Below are 20076 nucleotides of genomic sequence, written 5' to 3' on the forward strand. Positions count from 1 at the left end.
GGAGATGCAAACATGTTGCATAACTTAAGGATATTAGAGATTGATTGTGTGCTTGAGTTTTGAGTTAGTTTCTCAAGTTAATAAAGAGAGTTATTCTTTATTGTGATTCATATTCAATCTTTGAAGTTCTATAATACATAGTTTGACGTTCGAAAATCGAGAACTTTGGCAAATTTTTACCTAATTACACAAACATGAAAATAAAAAAAAGTAATACTAAATTTTACGAAGTTTGACAAACAAAAATAAGACACTTAACCAAAGTTATTCTAAGTTACACCAAGTTCTACGAACATAAATAACAAACCAAGTAACATAAACACAAACAACAAATTTAGTGTGTTAAAAGAAGAAGTTCTACTTCTTAAAGCAAGTAAGAAGATTGAGAAACCCTATAGTGCAAGGAAAATAATGATAGTTCTATGTTCTCTTATTTCTAGTAGTTATAAGAATTTGGATGTATAACTAATCAAAATTTGTATCACCTTAATGGAATGTAAAGTTTTTTCTAAGCTTAACCAAATTTACACAAATACTAATATAAAGTAATAATAAGTTTGAAAAACAAAAATATGAAACTTTGATAAATTTTTACCGAATTAAACAAACACAAAACAAAGTAATCTCAAGATCTACAAAGTGACAAACAAAAATGGAGAACTTTCGCAAAGTTATACCGAGTTACATAAATATAAATAACAAAAATTTATTACAAAAACTTGTATCGGTTGACAATGATTGGTTTTTTTCTTTGTCACTTGTATTGGTTACCAATGGTTGATTTGTTCTTCATTGCTTCTTTCTCGCTTTGCTCATCTCTACGATAATTCTTTTTTCCATATTACTTCTATTATCCTTCTCTTCCACACTCTTATCAAAATTCTTTTTTCATCTCTCCACACCTAAACCACCATCCTGCTCACATTGTTCCATGTCTCTATTATCACAGGTCAGATAGTTTCATTTTTGTCCTTTAAAAGCAACACTTCATAGAAAAACGTAACTATCAAATTAAGTCATCATCATAAAATTCACAAAGTATTACTAAGTTATATAATCTAAGCTATTTAAAGTTTTACTAAGTTGTACAAATTTTTATAGTTATATCAAGTTTTACTAAGTTATACAATTCTGGGTTTGTTTTTCTTCTCTTTCGATGGATAATTCATGATTTGTTATTTAGTTATTTTTTCTGGAGAAAATTTTGATTTGTCTTTTATTTGAAGATTATCTTTTCTCATGTGATAAGAAGATGAAAAAAATAAGACTGATTTGTTTCAGTGAAAAAATAGAAAAAATGAGTAAAACTTGAAATACTTAGTTGATGTCTAGATTTTTATGTCTGGATCAAAATCTAACGGGTGGGTATGGTTTGGGTCTGGATAGTCCGTCTGATAAATTTGTAAATAACTAGATTTCGTCTGGTTGGTAGGTCTTTTAATAATTTTTGTGATTTAAATTAACATTCAATTGAAAAGAAAAAAAGGGAGGAGTACTCGAGAATACTTTTTTTAGGAGTACTGGAGCAATTGATTCTCGACCACCACAACTAGGATAAAGCTCCAACCACATCAATCCTGCCACAAAGAAAACACGCCGCAGCTTTGCTGAAAAAATACGAAGCCGCAACCACATAATACCCGCCACAACAGTAAATCACTACAGCCTTGCCGGAAAAGTACAAAGTTACAACCACATCAGTCCCGCCACAACGAAAACGCTGCAGCTTTGTTGAAAAAGTACACAACCACAACCACATCAGTCCCACCACAACAAAGAACCATCACAGCCTTGCTGGAAAAGTACGGAATTACAACCACATCAGTCCCGCCACAATGAGAATGCCACAGCTTTGCTGGAAAAGTACACAACCACAACCACATCAGTCCTGCCACAACGAAGAACCATAGAAGCTTTTCCCGGAAAAGTACGCTGCTACAACCACATCAGTCCTGCCACAACGAAGGATCACCATAGCTTCGTTGGAAAGGTACATAGAAATATTTCCACCACTAATTGGAGAGAAGAGCTGCCTTCCACCATCTCTCAAAACTAAAGAAAGTCAATAGCTGTGTACTGAAGCTGTTATTTAGAAGGAATAAGCCAGTGAGACTGCCACACCTCAAGACCTGCTACAAAAGAAGACAAGAGAAAAATACACCATAACTGGAAAGCAAGTCGATCCAAGACGACGAACCCATAAGCTCCAGAGACAGTATTTTCTCAATACGCACTGCCACAGAAGCATAAGACTCCATGAAGAAGTCTTGAGAAGCTCCTCATACGAACCTTGACTGAAACTAACCAAGAGTCTTCACGGAGCATAGAAAATCCGAGCTCCTCTCCAGTCTCTCTCCTCTGTTTCTTTATTCTTTGGGTTAACCGTGTGGTGGGCATGATGGTGTTTGTGAAACCTATGTGCATGGGTCATATTCTTGGTTTTTTGGATTTTGTGTAAAACTTGTTTTGTGTTTGAGAGAGTACGATAAAAAATGGAGAGTGTTTAGGCAGAAATTAACAATGAATTCGTGGACTGATGTCCCTCTTGGATTTATGGGAAATGAAAGGGGTTGTCTTTGTATTTTTGATTTTAAGGTTCTTGAGGGGTGAGATCAATTTGGGGATTTTATTAGAGGGTTGGGCCGGGTCGGTTTTAAATTCAGTTCTGAAACCAATACCTGGTTAAATATCGGTTAACATTTTAAACCATTAAACCAACCCAAAATTTTGGTTGTGCGGATTCGAGTTTCGATCTTTATGATAGGGAGGTAATAGGTTTAGATACTTATAATGTGTGCAATTAGGGCCGTGATGAATGATGATGTGCATTTGTTATTATATGATAGTTCTGGTGTTAAAATAGGTCGTTAAAACTTTAAATTTTCAAATTAAAAGCCATAACGCCTCCAATTTGTGTTTGAATCAAAAATTCCTCAATTTTTTAAAAATAGACATTTTAATTCTCATATTTTGTTGATTCAGCCATTTAAGAAATTTAATTAATCAACTACTAAACTCAAGGAACAGTCATTATACCCAGTACGACGCCGTTTTAAATTCATTTTGTTTAAGAAAAACCGCAAATTGATTTCATCTTCCTCAATTCAAAACCTACTCCCCAATTCAATTCCATCTTACCCAAATCAATTTCAGAGGCAATTTCAGATAAGACAAGCAGTGGTGGTTTTCCCAACCACAAGTAATGATTCTCATCAGTTTGATAAAGTCGGATTGTTACGCCAGAGAAAGCACTGCTGTTTGTCTTCATCGGAGATTTCCTTTGAAATCGATTTGGATAAGATGAAATTGAATTGAGCATTAGATTTTTGAGTGAGGAAGATGAAATTGATTTGATATTTTTCTTAGACACAATGATTTTTAAAACGGCGTCATATTGGGTATAACAGCTGTTACTCAAGTTTAACGATTGACTATTCGAATTTTCTAAATGGTTGGGTCAATAAAATATAAAACGGTCAATATTTAAAAGTTATATATTTTTTGGGCTCAAATACGAGTTATAATTTTTTTTCTTTAATTTGAAAATTCATGGTTTTAAAGACGGGTTTCTCCAATTAGAAGTCATTATAACTTACTGATAAATTACGTTTAAGGGCATCTCCATCCTCATTCTATTTTTTTTTTTTTGTAAAATGAAGTAAAAATGAATATGAAGTAAAGAATGTTCCAACCCAATTCTATATCTCACTCCATAATGGAGTTTACTCCATAAGTGGAGTAATCTATTTTTTGTTTGTTCATCACTCTATTATGAAGTAGAAAATAGAATAGAGTTAAAATATTTTTACTCCATATTTATTTTTACTCTACTTTATTTTGGAAGAAGAAATGAGATGCTTTAAGTAACGCCATCGTATATATTTGGTGGACCATCAATTTTCTATATGCTTTTCGATAGACTTCAATTAACGATTGGTGGTGGACAACATTCTAATGGGCCTTTAACAATTGATGCAGATCCAAACGAATAAGACTACAAAAATTAAATGATTCAGTGTTAAAGTTATCTAGACCTGATGAGTTGAAAAAAAATACATATGTACATCTTATTTATTTATAAACTAGAGTTTATCCCGCACATCGTGCAGATATATTTTCATCTTATAAATATTTAATTTTGATATTATTATAAAATTTTAAATATACAATTTATATCTTAGTATTTTGTATTTTATAACTCTTTAATTTTATTGTTTAGGTTTCTTATTACTCTATTAATATAGAGTTTGTTTTATACATTTTACCTTTTTATTACGTTTTCGAGTTATCATAATTTCAAATAATCAAATAAAAAATATTTTTCAACATATGATTTTTGAAAATATATAGCTGTAGAAATAATTTTTTAACATATGTTAATAACTTCATTTGTATAAAAAAATCTGACATTTTGAACCCGTTTTACTCGTAGATGATAATTTATTTAAATGAAAGCATTAAATTACGCAATTACAAAATTAATTAATGCAATATTTAATAAAAATTATTTAAAAATTTAGTAGGATTTTGTTAGATTTTTCTCAAAAGATTTTGTTATAACTGAAAATAAAATTCAAATCTATAGTTAAAATTAATTTATTATTAATATCCCCCTATATATTAAAAGAGAAGTCACTTTACTGAGGTCTGGTGACGTGTCGTTCATAGGTGAAGTTTCAAAAAAATTGTTATAATTTGATTGGTCGATTGTTTTTAATTTTTATTTATTTAAATTAGATCTAAAAATTTAAGATAAGTCTAAAAACATTTATCATCACTTGCCATATAATCTAAAGAATATTACAAATAACAATTTATGGCACCTAAATCTCGAAATTATAGAAAGACTAATAATATTATATTTATTACTTTTAATATTTATAAACTATAAAATATAATGAACGAATTTTTATATAAGATAATTATAATAGTTTTATACTCTACTTGATGAATTGTATTCGAATATAATTGTATAATAACTATTTTAAATATTACAAAATCCAAGCATGTTTATTAATATAATTTTTAAATTATTTATCGTTGTTTACAAAATAAATTTATCAGAATTTTAAAATTATTTATATAATGTTATAATATAAAAATATAAATTTTATTATATATTGATTGAGAAGTCACATAAGTGATTTTTATTACGTGTTGATAATAAATGAACTTTTTAAATTGTTATAATTTGATTGACCGATGATTTTTAATTTTATTATTATAATTATATCTAAAATGAAAGGATAATTCAAATAAATACTTTCCAAATAATCTACATAATATTAGAAATAATTATTTATGATAACTAATTGTTGAAACTATGAAAGAGTAATAATGCGATCAATTTTTTATAGATTTATAAATTACATAAAATAATAAACAAAAGTGTTTATTTGAATTGATATAATGATTTTATATTTATATAGAAATAATTATATTCGTATATAAAGTATCATAATAACTATTAATGTCTAATAATTCAATGCATGCTTTATAAATCATTTATAAAATTATAAATACATTTATAAAAATCAGACGTTTTAAATTATTATAAGAGGTTCTAAGTCATTTATAGAAGCTTATACATAATTTATAAAATGTATTTTGAAAATTTATCCTCCTATTACAATATTTTGAATTTTTTTCATTTTAATGGTAAAATTTCTTAACTATGTTTACTTAGTGTAGAAACCCCTAAACTAAAGATTTACAGGTAGTAATAGTAACTATGACCTATCAAAGTTTAATTTATTAAATAAAGTTAGTTTAGGGAGTTTTTCGTTAAGTACTTAGTTTGAGGGTTTTTACCCAAAAAAAATTAGTTGTGGTGTTTTAACGTTAAAATTCATTATTCTTTCCTTATTGTCTATTATTTAAATCCTTATAGTGAGATTTGTTTTATCAAAAATCAGTTGCAATCAACTGATGAGATATATTCTTTTCTATTATCATGCATTTAATATTTAAATATATATATAGCAAGATTTTAGTTACCAAAATTTTGTATATATTATAACCAGAATATCTTTAAAAATTTATTAGAAGATATTCTATTGCATAGCTGAATTAAAATTTATTAGAGGATATTATATCTCATAGCTTCTCTTGAAAACTAGGTCATTTAGAAACTTAAACTAATTTGCTATATAAATATCACGCCACCCTCATTAGTTAGTTTCACGCATCTATCTTTTAAGTTTTCATATGTTTTTGATCGTTATAATTTAAATTCTAATTTTGTTGATATTGCGCAGGTGTATGATAATCAATAAGTAACTCATAGACGGAAATAGCATTAGTGGTAATTTTATGGAGGATTCTTCTTCTCTGTTTATTTTTGTTCTCTTCCTCTCCATGTTGTATCTCTATCTATATTTTTGCACTAGTAGTGATTCAACTAACAAAAAATGACGACTCTGTTTATCCAGGAACTGATCATCCCTTTCGAAAAAGGTAATTCTTTTTTTTATAAAGTTAAATCACTTATCAAAAATATAATATAAGATATGTATGCTAATCAAGTGCAATTTATTTATTGTGCGTGATCCTCTTCGGTACGTCTGAGAGCCAAAGTTAATATCAAAACTTTTTAAGAACTTTGAAACTCATTGATGTCGTCCTATCAATTATATAATTTGTTATCTTTTGAGAATTGTTTACATCTTTAAATATTTTTGTTAGAATAACCTCTACTATGACTCAAGACTTAGAGAAGAAAACCGTAAATCATCTCTGTTGTTACAATGAAACCAATAATAATAAATCTCAGGTAATTCAAATCTCTCTTTTATATTTCATGGCTGATTTTTTATTGGAGTTATGCGTGAAATATTTGTTTTTTCTCGATTATATATTTTCTGATGTTTTAAGATTAGTGTTAAATGTGATCGTTATCTAAACAAACTAATGTATTATTTGTTAATATGAACATAGTATAAATATCAATATGTAACATCGAATCTTTCATATTAACCATATACATGTAACATAAGTATTATATAGTTGTAAATATAATATAAATTTAACATTAATGTTAATGCCCGCACATGCGTGCGGACGGTCCACCTAGTTCTTATTAATTGTTATGTCATATTATGAAATAGTCTTAGTATGACTTTTTTTATGGTAGATAAAAATGATACTTCTCAAGATAGATCATATAAATATTTCTAGATAAATTTCACTCAGCGCAGAATATGGGTTATCATCTAGTATAAGTTTATACGTAAGAACATAGTCTGCTAGTAGTTTTTGTTGATATAATTAATTTCAAATTTTAAGAAACATGGATCCTATTAGTATTAGTGTGTGTTGTTTTAGTCAACCGTCTGATTAATAAACGAGATGTTGAATTACAGAAATAATTTTAGTTAAGGATAATCATAAACTTTTGATAAAAAGAAGGATAATCGTAAACTTATTTATTTAAGAATATATTTATTCTTTATTCAAAGGATATTCTTTATTTAAGAATATATTCAATAGTGAGCAACAAAATTTACAATAGTGTGTATATATATATATATATATATACAAAGGATTGCTTAACGATTAAAGTAAAGATTGCTTCCTTTCTTCCCCTAGTGGTCTGTAAGTTTATTTGTTTCTCTCCCGTTTTTGATACGTTGATACAATATTTATGTAGTTCCTTTTTTTTTTTAATCAGGAAATATGGCAAAAATCTGCCACAGATGTACAAGTACGACAGCCGTGATCCATTGCGTTACCGAAACTCAGAACTTCTGCCTTACCTGTGACTACCTGAGGCATTGTGAACGTGATGCTGCAGGACACATTCGTTACCAAATTTGTGATGAATGCATGATCAATCCAGCTTTACTCCTCTGCTCCAACCACATGATCGTTCTTTGCCAATCCTGCTATTCACGTCACTACAACTGCGTCGCCTATGGCCATCACGTTCAAATCATCAATCGATTTCCTCAACAACACCATAACAACGACAACAATTATGGTGGGAATGATCATTGTAATGGGAATTATCATGAGCATGGTAATGGGAATGATCATGAGCATGAAAATTGGAAGGATCATGATCATGAGCATAAGAATCATGTGGGTGACAACGAGAGAAGAAAAGGGATGCTTCAGATGATCTGCAATGGAAATAACAGTTGCGAGATATTGTCTGCAATGGGATGTGAATCATGCCTAAAGGCAGACGCTGACTCTTTCTGTCCCCAACACAACAAGTTTCTATGCTACAACTGCGACATAAAGATTCACCTTCCCGACGCCGTGCCGCCCCATTTGAGATGTCAGCTTTGCGTGACCTGCAAGAGACTTTCTCCCACTTTTCTCGTCGGAACGTATCATTTCATTTTACCACCGACACATCCTGCAGCGGTAGCCAAGGAGACCTACACGCCGGCTCCTCATCCTGCGGCATTCGAATAGGTCATCGGGCCGCAGTCAACATGATCGCAATTTTTTCTATTTTATTTTGAAGTCCTTAGTTTCAGGGTTCTGTTCGGATTTTATTCTACGGGTAATGTTAGTTTTCATTTTGACATCATAACAAATTTGCAAAATTCGATTGAATAACAAAAAGAATAAATTAGTTACAACTAACCCCATCTTGTAAAGGGATGGATAGAGGATCGATATGGTCTTCTATTTTTTAAAATATAAATATTATCGTTTATAGACAATTTATAGTAATTTACAGTATTAGGTTTAGCTGAAAGTATGGTCTCTCATAGAGTGCAGAATGTGACTTTTGAGATAGAAGCTTCAGAATTGGTTGGATCTCTAAATAGACCAAAAGCCTGGCCAGCTTTTCGAGCGTATGGAATGGAATTAAGAGAAATGCTGTGTAATCTTATAGATTGGAAGGTGAATCTTGTGACGAGAGATGCTAACAGGGGTGCTTTTCTGATTGCTCGAAGCGTGACAAAGGAGATGAGATTGCAGTCATATGTGGCCCAAGGTAGTCCTTTTTGGTTACAGGGTTGCTTGCGGAGGAAGGTACGAGGATCAACTCCCAATAGGAGGTGGTGAACTTGTGAAACTTTTTTTGGGTCTATGTGGTTTTATGGGAAACTATGAGCTTTAGGTTTTTCATCCTTAACCTAGAGACCTATTTAGGGTCTCTTATTTTTTCTTTAATAGTAAATGTGAGTTAAGAAACTGTGCTAAGAGACGGTAACATTTATGTGCTCCAATACAAGTCTCTAAATTAAAGATTCTTAAAAAAAAATTATTAAATATTTTTTTAAGTAAAATTTATTTATTAAATAAAAAATAGTAAAAGATAATATTTTAAACATTGATTTTTAAATAAAAACATAAAAACAAAGATTAGTAAAATAAACGAGAATAATTTGAAAGAAACAAACGATGATACAATATTATATAGAATGACTTTGATCAAACGATGAAAAAGAGATTGTTGTAGAAGATTTCATGAGCTCGTTTCAAAATATCATTCTCATTTTGCCCGCTAGTTTTCTCTCGAGTTGCGGTTTCAACCGCGCCACAAAACTTGCAGACGGGGTCGTTCATTTTGTGCCATGGCAAAGCAAGCTTTTGTAAGACTCCAAAAAGCATGCTCGACATCTTTTCAGAAGAACATGCTTTTGATATTTTACATTGTTTAGTTTGATCCGGTTTTTAATTTGGTTTATGCTGATTGATCACTTGGACTAAGAGCTTGGGATAATGATGCTCTTATGGCTTTCTTTATTTTCACGCAGCTTCTTCTTCATTTGATGTAATTGGAACACATGCTTTGTTTCTGCATTATTCAATATTTTCAGAGTTAAACAAAAAAAAGGTTTAGTGACAATTTTTCTTATGTTACAACTGAATTTTTTGTTTGTTAATTGGATTATATTGTCAAGATCATCTTGTTAAATTTATTACACATAATAAAAACACATAATCATACATTAAAAACAAACATAGAATACTAAAAGCAAAAAAAAAAAATCACATATACAAAAATAATTGTAGACTACCTCTTTGGTTGTCCACACCACTAAGGAAAAGAAGAAAGAGAAGCCAGTCCAGTGAGGTGAAGATATGGTTGAATCCAAGTGAGGTAGCTTGTAACACTTCAATCCAGACACTAAGTTGATAAGTTCAGTGAAATTCCTATGACCTATGGTTTGACCATGAGTAAATAAAGCCTAATAGTTCGCTTTTAAGACCTTTTATTCTTAAGTAAACTATATTCTGTGATTCATGTGACAGAATCTAAACGTCTATATATTAAAGTCAATAGGATAAACAAATCTTTTATTTATTTCACAAAGGATTCATTACAATGGGAGTTTGCCGTAAGGCTATTACAAAGTAAACGATCCAAATCACTCTATCAAACTATCCATCCATCTTTGGCTTCGAGTCTTCACGGCTAAGCCAGTTCCTTTCCACGATCACTTACGGTTCATGAAACTAACAATTACGTAAGGAATCTATCGATAACTTAATGAGTTAGGTTTCAACGCATGCATCTTATGTTCGGAATCTTTCTACGTCTAACCCGAGTTTCCCTTATAACTCTCGACTTTCACAGTCAACTTGGCATGCCAGTTAAGTTCGGTTTTCAGATCTAGATCGATCCAACTAACTACCAAACCATCCCAAAACGCTCATACTTTGATCAAGCTTATCGGCTACGATCCTTGGTCTATCGCATCCCGGCCTTAAGCCATGGACTTCGTGATCAGACCGGCTTACAGCCCTGGTCTATCGCCCTAATTCCCTTCACTTGCCTCCCACAAATACGTCTTTTTCTCTTCTTCTTCTTACAAACTTAGATCTCTCTCACTCTCTTTTTTTGAAACTAACTTAGATCTCTTTTTTCAATTAAAACATGTAAGTTGTGTGTGATGCTATTATAGTTATGCATTTATTATAACTTTTGTTTAGTTTAGGTTTTGAAATTTTATAATTAGAGATTTTATGGGCTAGAAATAAGTTACATCTATTAGGTTGTGTTTGATTTAGGTTATATTTAGATCTACTATGTTAGATTTTATGATAGATGAGTTTTATTTGTGTTTGATTATGTAAATTTTGCTAGGTTAATTATATTTTTGTTTTTCTATTCATAAACGTGTTTAATTGGCTATTACTAAATAAATTGTTTTTCATCAAAGAAGTATATAAATATTTTTTTTCCATTTCTGTTCTTTAACAAAAAAAGCTTGTGATATATATTTTATAAAAATGTTTTATCATGTATATTAATAAAAAATTGTAAATTTTTTAAAATGAAATTTCATTTAAACTTTAAAAAAAAAATTATTTCGAAGCATTTTTGAAATATGGTTTTAATATGGTTTCAAAATAATTTACTAAAAAAAATCTTTGAATGTATTTAGAAATATATCCTTGAAATTATATATACTTCAAAAAATTTCCTTAAACCCTTTTTAAAAATAAATATAAAAATTTCTTAAAAGATTAAGATTTTGTACTGTTGGTATTATAATACAAGATTATTGTATATTTATATATTTTCTTAAAAGTATATATATTTTTAGCCAACGAGAAATATATAGTAATTCTAGCTAAGAAATGAGGTATATTAAATTTGTAAATTTTGAATTATATGTGTTAGTATTTCTTTGGTTTGAAGTTATTTTCCAACCTTTGTGGACTTCTTTCTGTCTCGGTGTGATATTACCATTTGAGGATTTCTCACCTTCTCAGACCTTGCATCATTAAAGAACTTGTTCAAGAAAGCAGTCTTGGATCGGTCATGGTAGTAAGAGATCCTGGCTACAGAGCTTGAGCCAGTAAGCTCCTCCCCAAATAAAGAGTAAGAGAACAGCTAGGAGAAAAGGTAGTTTACATAGACTCCATTTACTTTGATGCTTGATGCCATGTGTTTGAACCTCTCAAGATGGTCCATAAGATGCTCGTGAGAAGAAAAATGAAAAAAAGTGTTGACCCATAAGAGTGAAGTATGCGGGTTTCAGCTCAAAATTATTCCTCTTAAATGGTAAAGTTCGAATCGCAGACCTGTTAGCATATAACTAATCATGCCTATTGTAATCTCCGAGTTTTCTATGTTGAACAACTCCAGCATTTTCAGCAAAAAAAAAATTCAGTGGGAATCATACTCACCATTATCAAGCCTCAGCCTGGCCTCAGTACGCGCAAGACCCTCTTGGTCTTGTAGAACTCCTTGTGCATCAACCACTAGCATAATCAGATTGACCATCTCTGCAGTTTCGGATAGGGTGTCGACTGATACTGGGTGATGTCGGTCTATGCTCCTGCAAGATTGGTGGTGTTCGGTACTCTTGTGGTGTCGCTCGACACTGATTTTTCAGCCTTGCGGTTTGTGCGTTCTAAGTCAGATATCTCATGATTTGAAAGTTCCAAAAGCTTTTTTTCCTTGTTGCTTTTGGTACTGTCATGCATGCACCTGAAAAACAAGAAAAAAAAAGTAAGTAATCTAAAAAAATTCTAGTCTAAATCCTACACCTAATCTAATGGTTAATTAATCAGAGTACCAATCAACAACTGTCAAAAATTGATAAGCTCAAATTATGACTTTAAATTACTATGCAATTTCAGAAATGCAGTGCAGTACTTAAGGGTCGAATCCGCAAAGATTTTACGTTTACTCAATACACTTGAGTTTCAGACTAAGCTAGATCAATAATAGAAATCAATTAAGAAAGGAGTAAATAAATCGGTTTGTAAGACAAATGGAAAAGCGTTGGATCCAGAAAAATCAAACATGTAAATCATAATTGCAAGTCAAACAAATGCTAAAGAATTACGAAGAACAGTTCTAGAGCTTAAATCACAATAATTAAATTAATCAGCTTTCGTTGCAGAAACTATATATGTATAGATCCTAGCATACCAAATCTCTTTGTCAATTCATAGATCTGATAAGTTCACTAAATCTACAGACCAAATTTTTTTGTGAATAACTATTTAGTTCATCTTGGATAGTTTCAAGAAATCAGTAACACTTTATTGTCTACTAATTATACTATGATATAGATTCTAGTTAATTACTTAAGAACTAGCGTAAAAAAACAGATGAAAAAATCAATAGTTAACCGTACCCTAGTAATTCTATCAACTTAGAAATCCTAAACCCTAGGTTTGTGAAGTCGCCCACTACTGTTTGTTTTTTTGGTTTTGTTAAACAGGTAATTCCTGTTTTTGGCTGTTGAATCGGTGAATAATCTTCGTTTGAATAGGGTGATGCTTGAGGTTTCCTCCAAAGGAGTATAAGAGTTAATCACCAATTCGATAAGGGTGCCTCTGGATTGGCTGGTGTTGAACAACCAGAGGCGGACCCATGTGGAGAGAAAGGGGTGCAGCTGCCACACCTTAAAATATATAAATGTAATTTGTTAAGCTAGTAAAACTGAAATTCTTTAGTTCTGGTGGTGAAATCCCATCGTCTGACACCCCTAAAACATGGGTTCAATTCCTGCTTGATACTCATTTTTGCTTCTTTTTTAATATAGATTTCAAGCCCATTTATTTTATGACCCATGTTTAAAATAATCTTGGGTCCGCCACTGTGAACAACATATGTGCTCTCGTGCACAATGCAGGTAATTATCACATCACAGACTTTGAATAGGGTCAGTGCCGTCCCATAATTTGGGGTGGCCTAAAGCACAAAAAAATAAATTGTGTGGCCTAATATATAAATACCAACAATATATAGTAATACACTAACACCAAACCAGTAAAAAGTGTAAAATGTAATCAAATGGTTAAAATAAAAACTATATTGGACAAAAGAAAGATCGAACTATGGTATAAGTTCAAACTTGTTAACCATTTGATCTATCTAATAATTAGTGATATGTGGCCTTAATTTTTCCTCTATTTATTGTGGCCTAAAGCAGATGCTTTACTTGCCTTATGGCAGGGACGGGCCTGAATAGGGTTGCCTCTGAAGTAGCAGCTAGTGTATCGAGAGATCTTCGTCTTCATTCCTATGTGACGTCTGGTGGCCCTAGTTGGCTCAGTTCTCTCATCAGCTCGGAGGCTGCAGCAAACGATCATGCACAAGGGAGTTGACTACTCAAGTGCTGCATACATTTCGCTCCTGCTGTGAGGTTCCTCCTTTGAGTTACTGAAGCTCTGTGTTTTGCCCACTGTGTCTGGGTTTTTGTTTAGCTCACCTATTGGTGATTTGATTATTTTCTGTTATTGTCGTTATGCTTCTCGACCTTTTGGTCAAACGCTGGTGGTTGTAACCCTTTGAATGATTATTTGACAAAAGAAAAACATGTAATTCCTATAATAATGAATATACTAGGTGATACCCGCGCCCTGCGCAGAGTGAGTGATCTAAAATTAATTTTTATATATTAAATCTATAAATTGTGCATGTATATAAGTTGTAAACTTGTTTTCTTTTGATTTTAAAGATTGTTTAAGTGATTATCTGTAAATTATAAACATTTGAAGGTAACAAAGATATAATAGTGTGCAATAATTTATATTAATTTATTATGAATTTAAGACAAAACATAAAATAAGAAAAATAATTATTATGATCATAATAAATTATGATTAAAATATTATAAAAAAACATAGGCAAAGAAAAGTAAAACTACTAACGATCCCAAATTATAAAGAAATACATTAAAATCTGAAAAAAACAAAATGCCGTAAGAAGGATCTTCAAAACTCGTGATTTGCAATTCTATACCAAGAAGAAGCTGAAAATTAGTTTAGCAAACTAAACATAACTACTACCAAATTCACAAAATAAACTCATGGGATATACCTTTTTTGAACTCATTGATTTTTGGGACATCTTTGAGTTCAAAAATGATTTTGAAAAACCCATCGATGTTGGTGACATGCTTCAGACGACCTTAAAAAAAGAAAAAAGCTCAGCAATATATGAAAGGAATATTAATTCCATAAATTTGTTTATTCTCAATTAGTACAATATATTACCTAGTTTGTTTGAAAGTTCTTTGTTTCTGAGATTTTTTTTGGTTGAAAAAGAGGTAGCTATGAGTTTAATATGAGTCGATGTTTTATATGTAGCCATATATTTATAGTATTAGACAAATAAAACTACACGGAATAAGTAAATGGAAAGTGTATAATGTGATTGAGAAATTAATCATTTGTTACCATATTAGGCATATACGAAGATTTAAGTTTCCTATAAATTTGAATTTCAGTCAATTAGATTCAATCTTGTGACTGTAATATGTATTCAAGCTTTTGAAAATAAATCATATGTGCGGATATTAAATGGAGTGAACATATAAGGAAAAATCATATTTAAAATAACGGAAGTTGTTTCCGAAAATTAATCAGGAATATGAATACAAATCAGACATTATTTTGATTGGTTTGTGAGCATAAATGGGATTGATCACGCATATTAACTACACGCAATCTCGCTTTCAGAAATCGGTAAGTACTATATTTTCGAACATAATATGGGAAAAAATATTCAATATGATATTTGACCAAATAGTAAGTGTATCAGTTTTCATATTTGAAATTATACGGTATCCCATTTAGAACGTATGTTTTATGGCGTCACTTTAGATATTTCAAATCCAAGGCAAAATGGAACATAACTATAACAAAGCCAAACCATATACCAATTGAAATCGGTTTAGTGTCAAACATTAGAATATCAATACCCAAATAAAGATTATGAATTGATTAGAATATCAATTCCCATCAATTTTGCCATGTTTTCAAATAATTATTTTATTCACGTTTCGTTATATAAGAAACAAATATTATGATTATATTCTGTTATTCAATCAATCATGACTCAACTAATAATCAATCAAATATTTCAACTCCACAAAACAATAAAAAAAGAATAGGGTGAATACAATGATATTATGACTATTATTGAAAAGAAATGTGACGTTGACAAAAATGTTGTCTTTTACAAAAGAGTTAATATTGCATTATAATTAACGTTGACAAAAATGTTCATAAAACGTTCGATTATAATGCGTGTTCCTAAAATAAGCATAAAATTGTTCATAAAATTATTCTCGTTTCTTTATTTGCATTATAAAGAAATTTGATATTAGTTTAAAAATGTTCATAAAATGTTTCATAAAAATGTTCATAAAATGTTAATTCGGTTTCAAAAATGTTCATAAAACGTTGCATTATAATACGATTTGATATTAGTTTAAAAATGTTCATAAGATGTTGCATTATAATTAACGTAAACAAAAATGTTCATAAAACGATTTGATAGATGTCGAACTTATTTTGTTGCCTTTTACAAAAGAGTTAATATTCTGCATGTCATAAATTCCCGTTTTTTTTTTCAAATCAGATTGTAATCATATAGTATAATGTATATGACCAATGGCATTTGGTTGTAATTATTCTAGTTCACAAAGGATTTTTTTAAAAAGTTAGTGAGAATGCATGAGGTGATGACACATAGAAAATGACACTCATGTAATAAACATATGAGACCAAGGTTTATTTCTATGAATGTTCCTCCTTTAATAAGAAAGGAATATGTTCTGTCATTGTAATTTGTAATTGCGTTTCCACATTATCACCTACTAAAAAGTCACTGAGTTAATTTTAATATTTCCGTTTCATGCAGGTTTGAAATAATTTTGTTTTGTTAAATTTTTGTTTGTTATGGATCGGTTGGTTTGATTTTTATAGACTTAAAAAAGCCAAGGGAGAGCACTTTTTAACTGTGCTATTCCGTTTGTTTGTCTTTGTTTTGTTAAACAAATAATTTCTACAATAACGAGGACTTCAAATATTGTATGGAAACTATACAATCGTCAAGTTTGAATCATTGATATGTGCATACAAAGATCGATAACAATCACTTGCCAAAAAGAAGGAAAAAAAGACATCAGAAAAGTAATCAAACCGACTCAGAACACAAACTTGCGAAAGCCAAAGCCAATTTAGTCTAAACCAAGAGGAAATAGCTAAACGACGTCAACAGTGTCCTTCAAGAGGCCGATACTGCTCTCCATTACCTCCTTCTCTAGCTCACCACCTCGCAGCATCCTCTCAACTCTTCCACCACCCCAAAAATCCACCATTTCAGCCAAGATCTCTGTCTCGAAGCGACTGTTGACCAGATAATTCACAGAGAGCTGAAGATGCAATGAAATGCTGTCAACAATTCTCTGCGAGACGAGAGGCCAGTAGGCTGCAATCCTCATCTTCAATCCAAACGCCTTTTGCAGTAAATGAGCGTGATACTTGCGTAGATGCGAAATCTGAACATCACCGAATCCTGTTAAAGAGAAGTAGGCAGGTTTGCTACCATCGTGCAGAACAGCATTGATGAAGCTTTGTTGTTCATTCATCTTCTCAGTCCACGAAGTCATGTAGGTCCGATTACATGTGTAATCAGTCAGCTTCTCTGTCTCAAGGATTTCAGCAACCCGGTTCCCTGATTGTTCCTTCATCCTGCTGATAAGACTTTGACCAGCTCGTTTGAGGGAAGACTGAATCTGTGGAAAATTGTCTGAATATTTGGTGATGACCAATGAGAGAACAGCTTCAACGTAGTCCCATACACCACTGACTAAATCAGCAGGCTTCGGGTGAATTTCATCCAGAAGCTGCGAGAGGATTGCCGTGAATATTGATCTGGACATAACCTCCTCGGGCATGTCGACATCCCCAAAGGCATCTAGATACTTTAACTCCTTTGTCAAGAACTCAGCCACGTTCTCATGCTGCGCTTCCACATCATCCAAATAGCCGCTAAACATAACAGCAAAGCGATCGGTGCAGTGCATGTTTCCATCAAGAGGGTACTCGGAGAAATCTCGTAGGACTAGGATCTTTCGAAGTGATTCTTTTGCAGCCTTCATGAGTGCCAACAATGCTCCTCCAGTAGATCCTGAAACGCCAGTGGATCCTGCAACAAAAGTGTAAAGTCAGACACTAATTTCAAATGCATACTCTCAACCTTAGTACATGTTACTGCAGGAGAGATAGACACTGAACTCACCAGCGATGACATCGGTGATACAATTCTCAATCGAATTGGATTCACTGCTAGAAGTATGCTGAAGATTAATAAGCAGAGGAAGCCGAGTTCCAATGCCTAGTCCCCTGGGCAATCGGGTTCCACCATATGATCCTGCAACACAACCTATACTATAAGAAACTAAAGAGGAGTATCTTCCAGCAGGTCAAAAGCTACGCATATGTAAAGAGAGAGACAGAACTTATAATTTGCTCCTCAAGTGCAGCGAGAGTACTTTGGTGAAACATAAGATCCAAGTTCATGATTCCTGCTTGACGATGACTATGAGGCTGACTAGGTCCAGGCTTGTCAAGAAGTTGCAGCAGCGGCATCTCTGGGCCGATGACAGTCCGTGGTCTTTTATTTCCTCCATCGCTGTCATGTCCCCTTCCCCCTCCTTGTCCGCGTTCTCCTGCACCACGTCCTGCTCTATTACCAAGGGCTCCTATAGGTTGAGCGCATACCTGTCGGGAGAGAGTATTTGTAAGTAGGGTACATACTAAAAAGAACCAATCTATATAAGAAAAGACTCGCTCACTCACCATGTGAGAGGAAAAAGGGATAACGTGCACTGTGTGAAGAGCAGGAACACATATCTGGTGATTCACAAAACACTGGTAGCAGAGCTTGAGATTCTCTTGATAGCATGCAATTAAGGCAGGGTTCTGTCCACAGAATTGACAGATAGGACTCTGGAGGTGACCACGAGTCTGATACGCATAATCATTACTGCGTCCGTAACAGATCCTGGGTTGTCGCGCAACCCAGCAGTAGTTGATCGCAGACGAACTTCCGCAATAACGGCACATTGGTAGAGACATTCTTCTGCATTTATTAAAAAGATTCTTTAAGAACAAACAGAATCAAGTACTAATAAGAACAGCCAAAGAACATTTATCAATTAAGACTCGGAAGAAGATGAGCAAATACACAACTGGTACGAGCAAGAACTTACAACAATCAATCAAATCACAATAAGAACGAAGTCGAGTTAAGAAGATGATGAACAATATTAATAATGTTTATCAATTAAGACTCAGAAGGAGATGAACAAATTATACAACTGGTACGAGCGAGAACTTACAACAAAATCGAATTAAGAAGAAGCAAAAGAAGAACGAGCTCAAAGAAAGAAGAGCAATGGTAACTCAGACATATGAATTACGTGAAAGAGGAAGATGCTAACCGAAAAATAACTAACCAAGAACAAATGCAGAAGACTTTCGTAAAAGATTGAGAGAGGGAAAGGTAACGAACCGTATTTATTGATTATATATAAATCGGCGGCAACAGGCCCACTAACAGGCCCAACTCAGCCAATTGGTCCAAACACTCACAGGCCCAACTCAGCCTGAACCGGGACCGCGTCGGTATTGCGATGACTCCTCTCCCCTCTCGACAGGGTTCTCTCCTTCGCCGACCAGATCCAGATCCACCATCGACGATAGACGGAGATCTCGTAGTGCTGCGAAATGCGATTTCCCCAATTCCTTTCATCAGGGGAGAAAATGAGACGGAGAATCGCGAAATCGTAATGAAACTGCGGCTTTCGAATCCCTGATGAAACGCGCATCGAGAAGCCATGGATGGCGAGACAGAGCTTGTGAAATCACGATGAACGCGAAACCTAGTGAAACCAATGAATGCGAAATTCGATTTTGAGTACGCCCTAATTTTGGCAACCAAAGACTTGGTTATAAAAAACAACTATTTATTTTAATTTTTCGTTCAACATAAAATGCTTGTAATGTCCTTTATAGCCTTAACTAATTTTAGAAACTACAAACGTACTCGGATTATCCATTAGGCCCGGGGATATCCATAAATTTTTATACTATAATTTATTGTTTTTATATAGAAAAAAAAAATGATGTTTCTTGTTTTGATATAAGGTTTTGGCTGTTTGACAAAAAAAAAAAAATATATAAGGTTTTGGCTTTTTTTTTTCTTTTCTTGAAACATAGGCTGGTTTTGACTTTCTTTCGTTCTCATTAATATCCTTTAGCGCATATATGTCTCTGCTTCCATTTCTCTAGTAGAATTTATTTTGGTTAATCTATGTGGTTGCCCGGGGGAAGTCCAAAACCAGCAAGATG

The 20076-nt window shown here is 32.4% G+C and overlaps 2 protein-coding genes across 3 annotated transcripts; one reads left to right on the forward strand and one right to left on the reverse strand.

The window, feature by feature from the left end:
- The first annotated feature begins 5560 nt into the window (after positions 1-5560).
- Positions 5561-13771, forward strand: LOC103829797. 2 transcript variants are annotated; one of them, XM_009105503.3, is made up of 2 exons: positions 5561-7589; positions 7670-13771. In XM_009105503.3, exon 2 carries the CDS (start codon positions 7675-7677, stop codon positions 8419-8421), a length of 747 nt encoding a protein of 248 aa, XP_009103751.1. In that variant the 5' UTR covers positions 5561-7589; positions 7670-7674; the 3' UTR covers positions 8422-13771. The 2 variants fall into 2 exon arrangements, with proteins under 2 accessions (XP_009103751.1, XP_009103746.1); XM_009105498.3 differs by having other exon boundaries at positions 5565-7593.
- A 2953-nt stretch (positions 13772-16724) lies between these two features.
- LOC103829812 (dynamin-related protein 4C) lies at positions 16725-19806 on the reverse strand. The gene is made up of 5 exons (XM_009105512.3): positions 19238-19806; positions 18523-18805; positions 18183-18444; positions 17963-18094; positions 16725-17869 (listed from the first exon to the last, which is right to left on the reverse strand). The coding sequence occupies exons 2-5, from the start codon at positions 18799-18801 to the stop codon at positions 16923-16925; spliced, it is 1620 nt and encodes a 539-aa protein (XP_009103760.1). The 5' UTR covers positions 18802-18805; positions 19238-19806; the 3' UTR covers positions 16725-16922.
- Positions 19807-20076: the final 270 nt, after the last annotated feature.

This window comes from Brassica rapa, chromosome A01, assembly GCF_000309985.2.
Source record: "Brassica rapa cultivar Chiifu-401-42 chromosome A01, CAAS_Brap_v3.01, whole genome shotgun sequence".
Taxonomy (NCBI): Eukaryota; Viridiplantae; Streptophyta; class Magnoliopsida; order Brassicales; family Brassicaceae; genus Brassica; species Brassica rapa.

What these genes read in the sequence shown, in the direction of transcription:
- LOC103829812 (XM_009105512.3), bottom strand. Translation starts at nt 18,801, where the DNA reads ATGTCTCTACCAATGTGCCGTTATTGCGGAAGTTCGTCTGCGATCAAC. An exon ending in TCCCTTTTTCCTCTCACATG is followed by an intron (nt 18,445 to 18,522) that starts GTGAGTGAGCGA and finishes CTCTCCCGACAG; the next exon opens with GTATGCGCTCAACCTATAGG. An exon ending in ACTTGAGGAGCAAATTATAA is followed by an intron (nt 18,095 to 18,182) that starts GTTCTGTCTCTC and finishes GTTGTGTTGCAG; the next exon opens with GATCATATGGTGGAACCCGA.
- LOC103829797 (XM_009105503.3), top strand. Translation starts at nt 7,675, where the DNA reads ATGGCAAAAATCTGCCACAGATGTACAAGTACGACAGCCGTGATCCAT.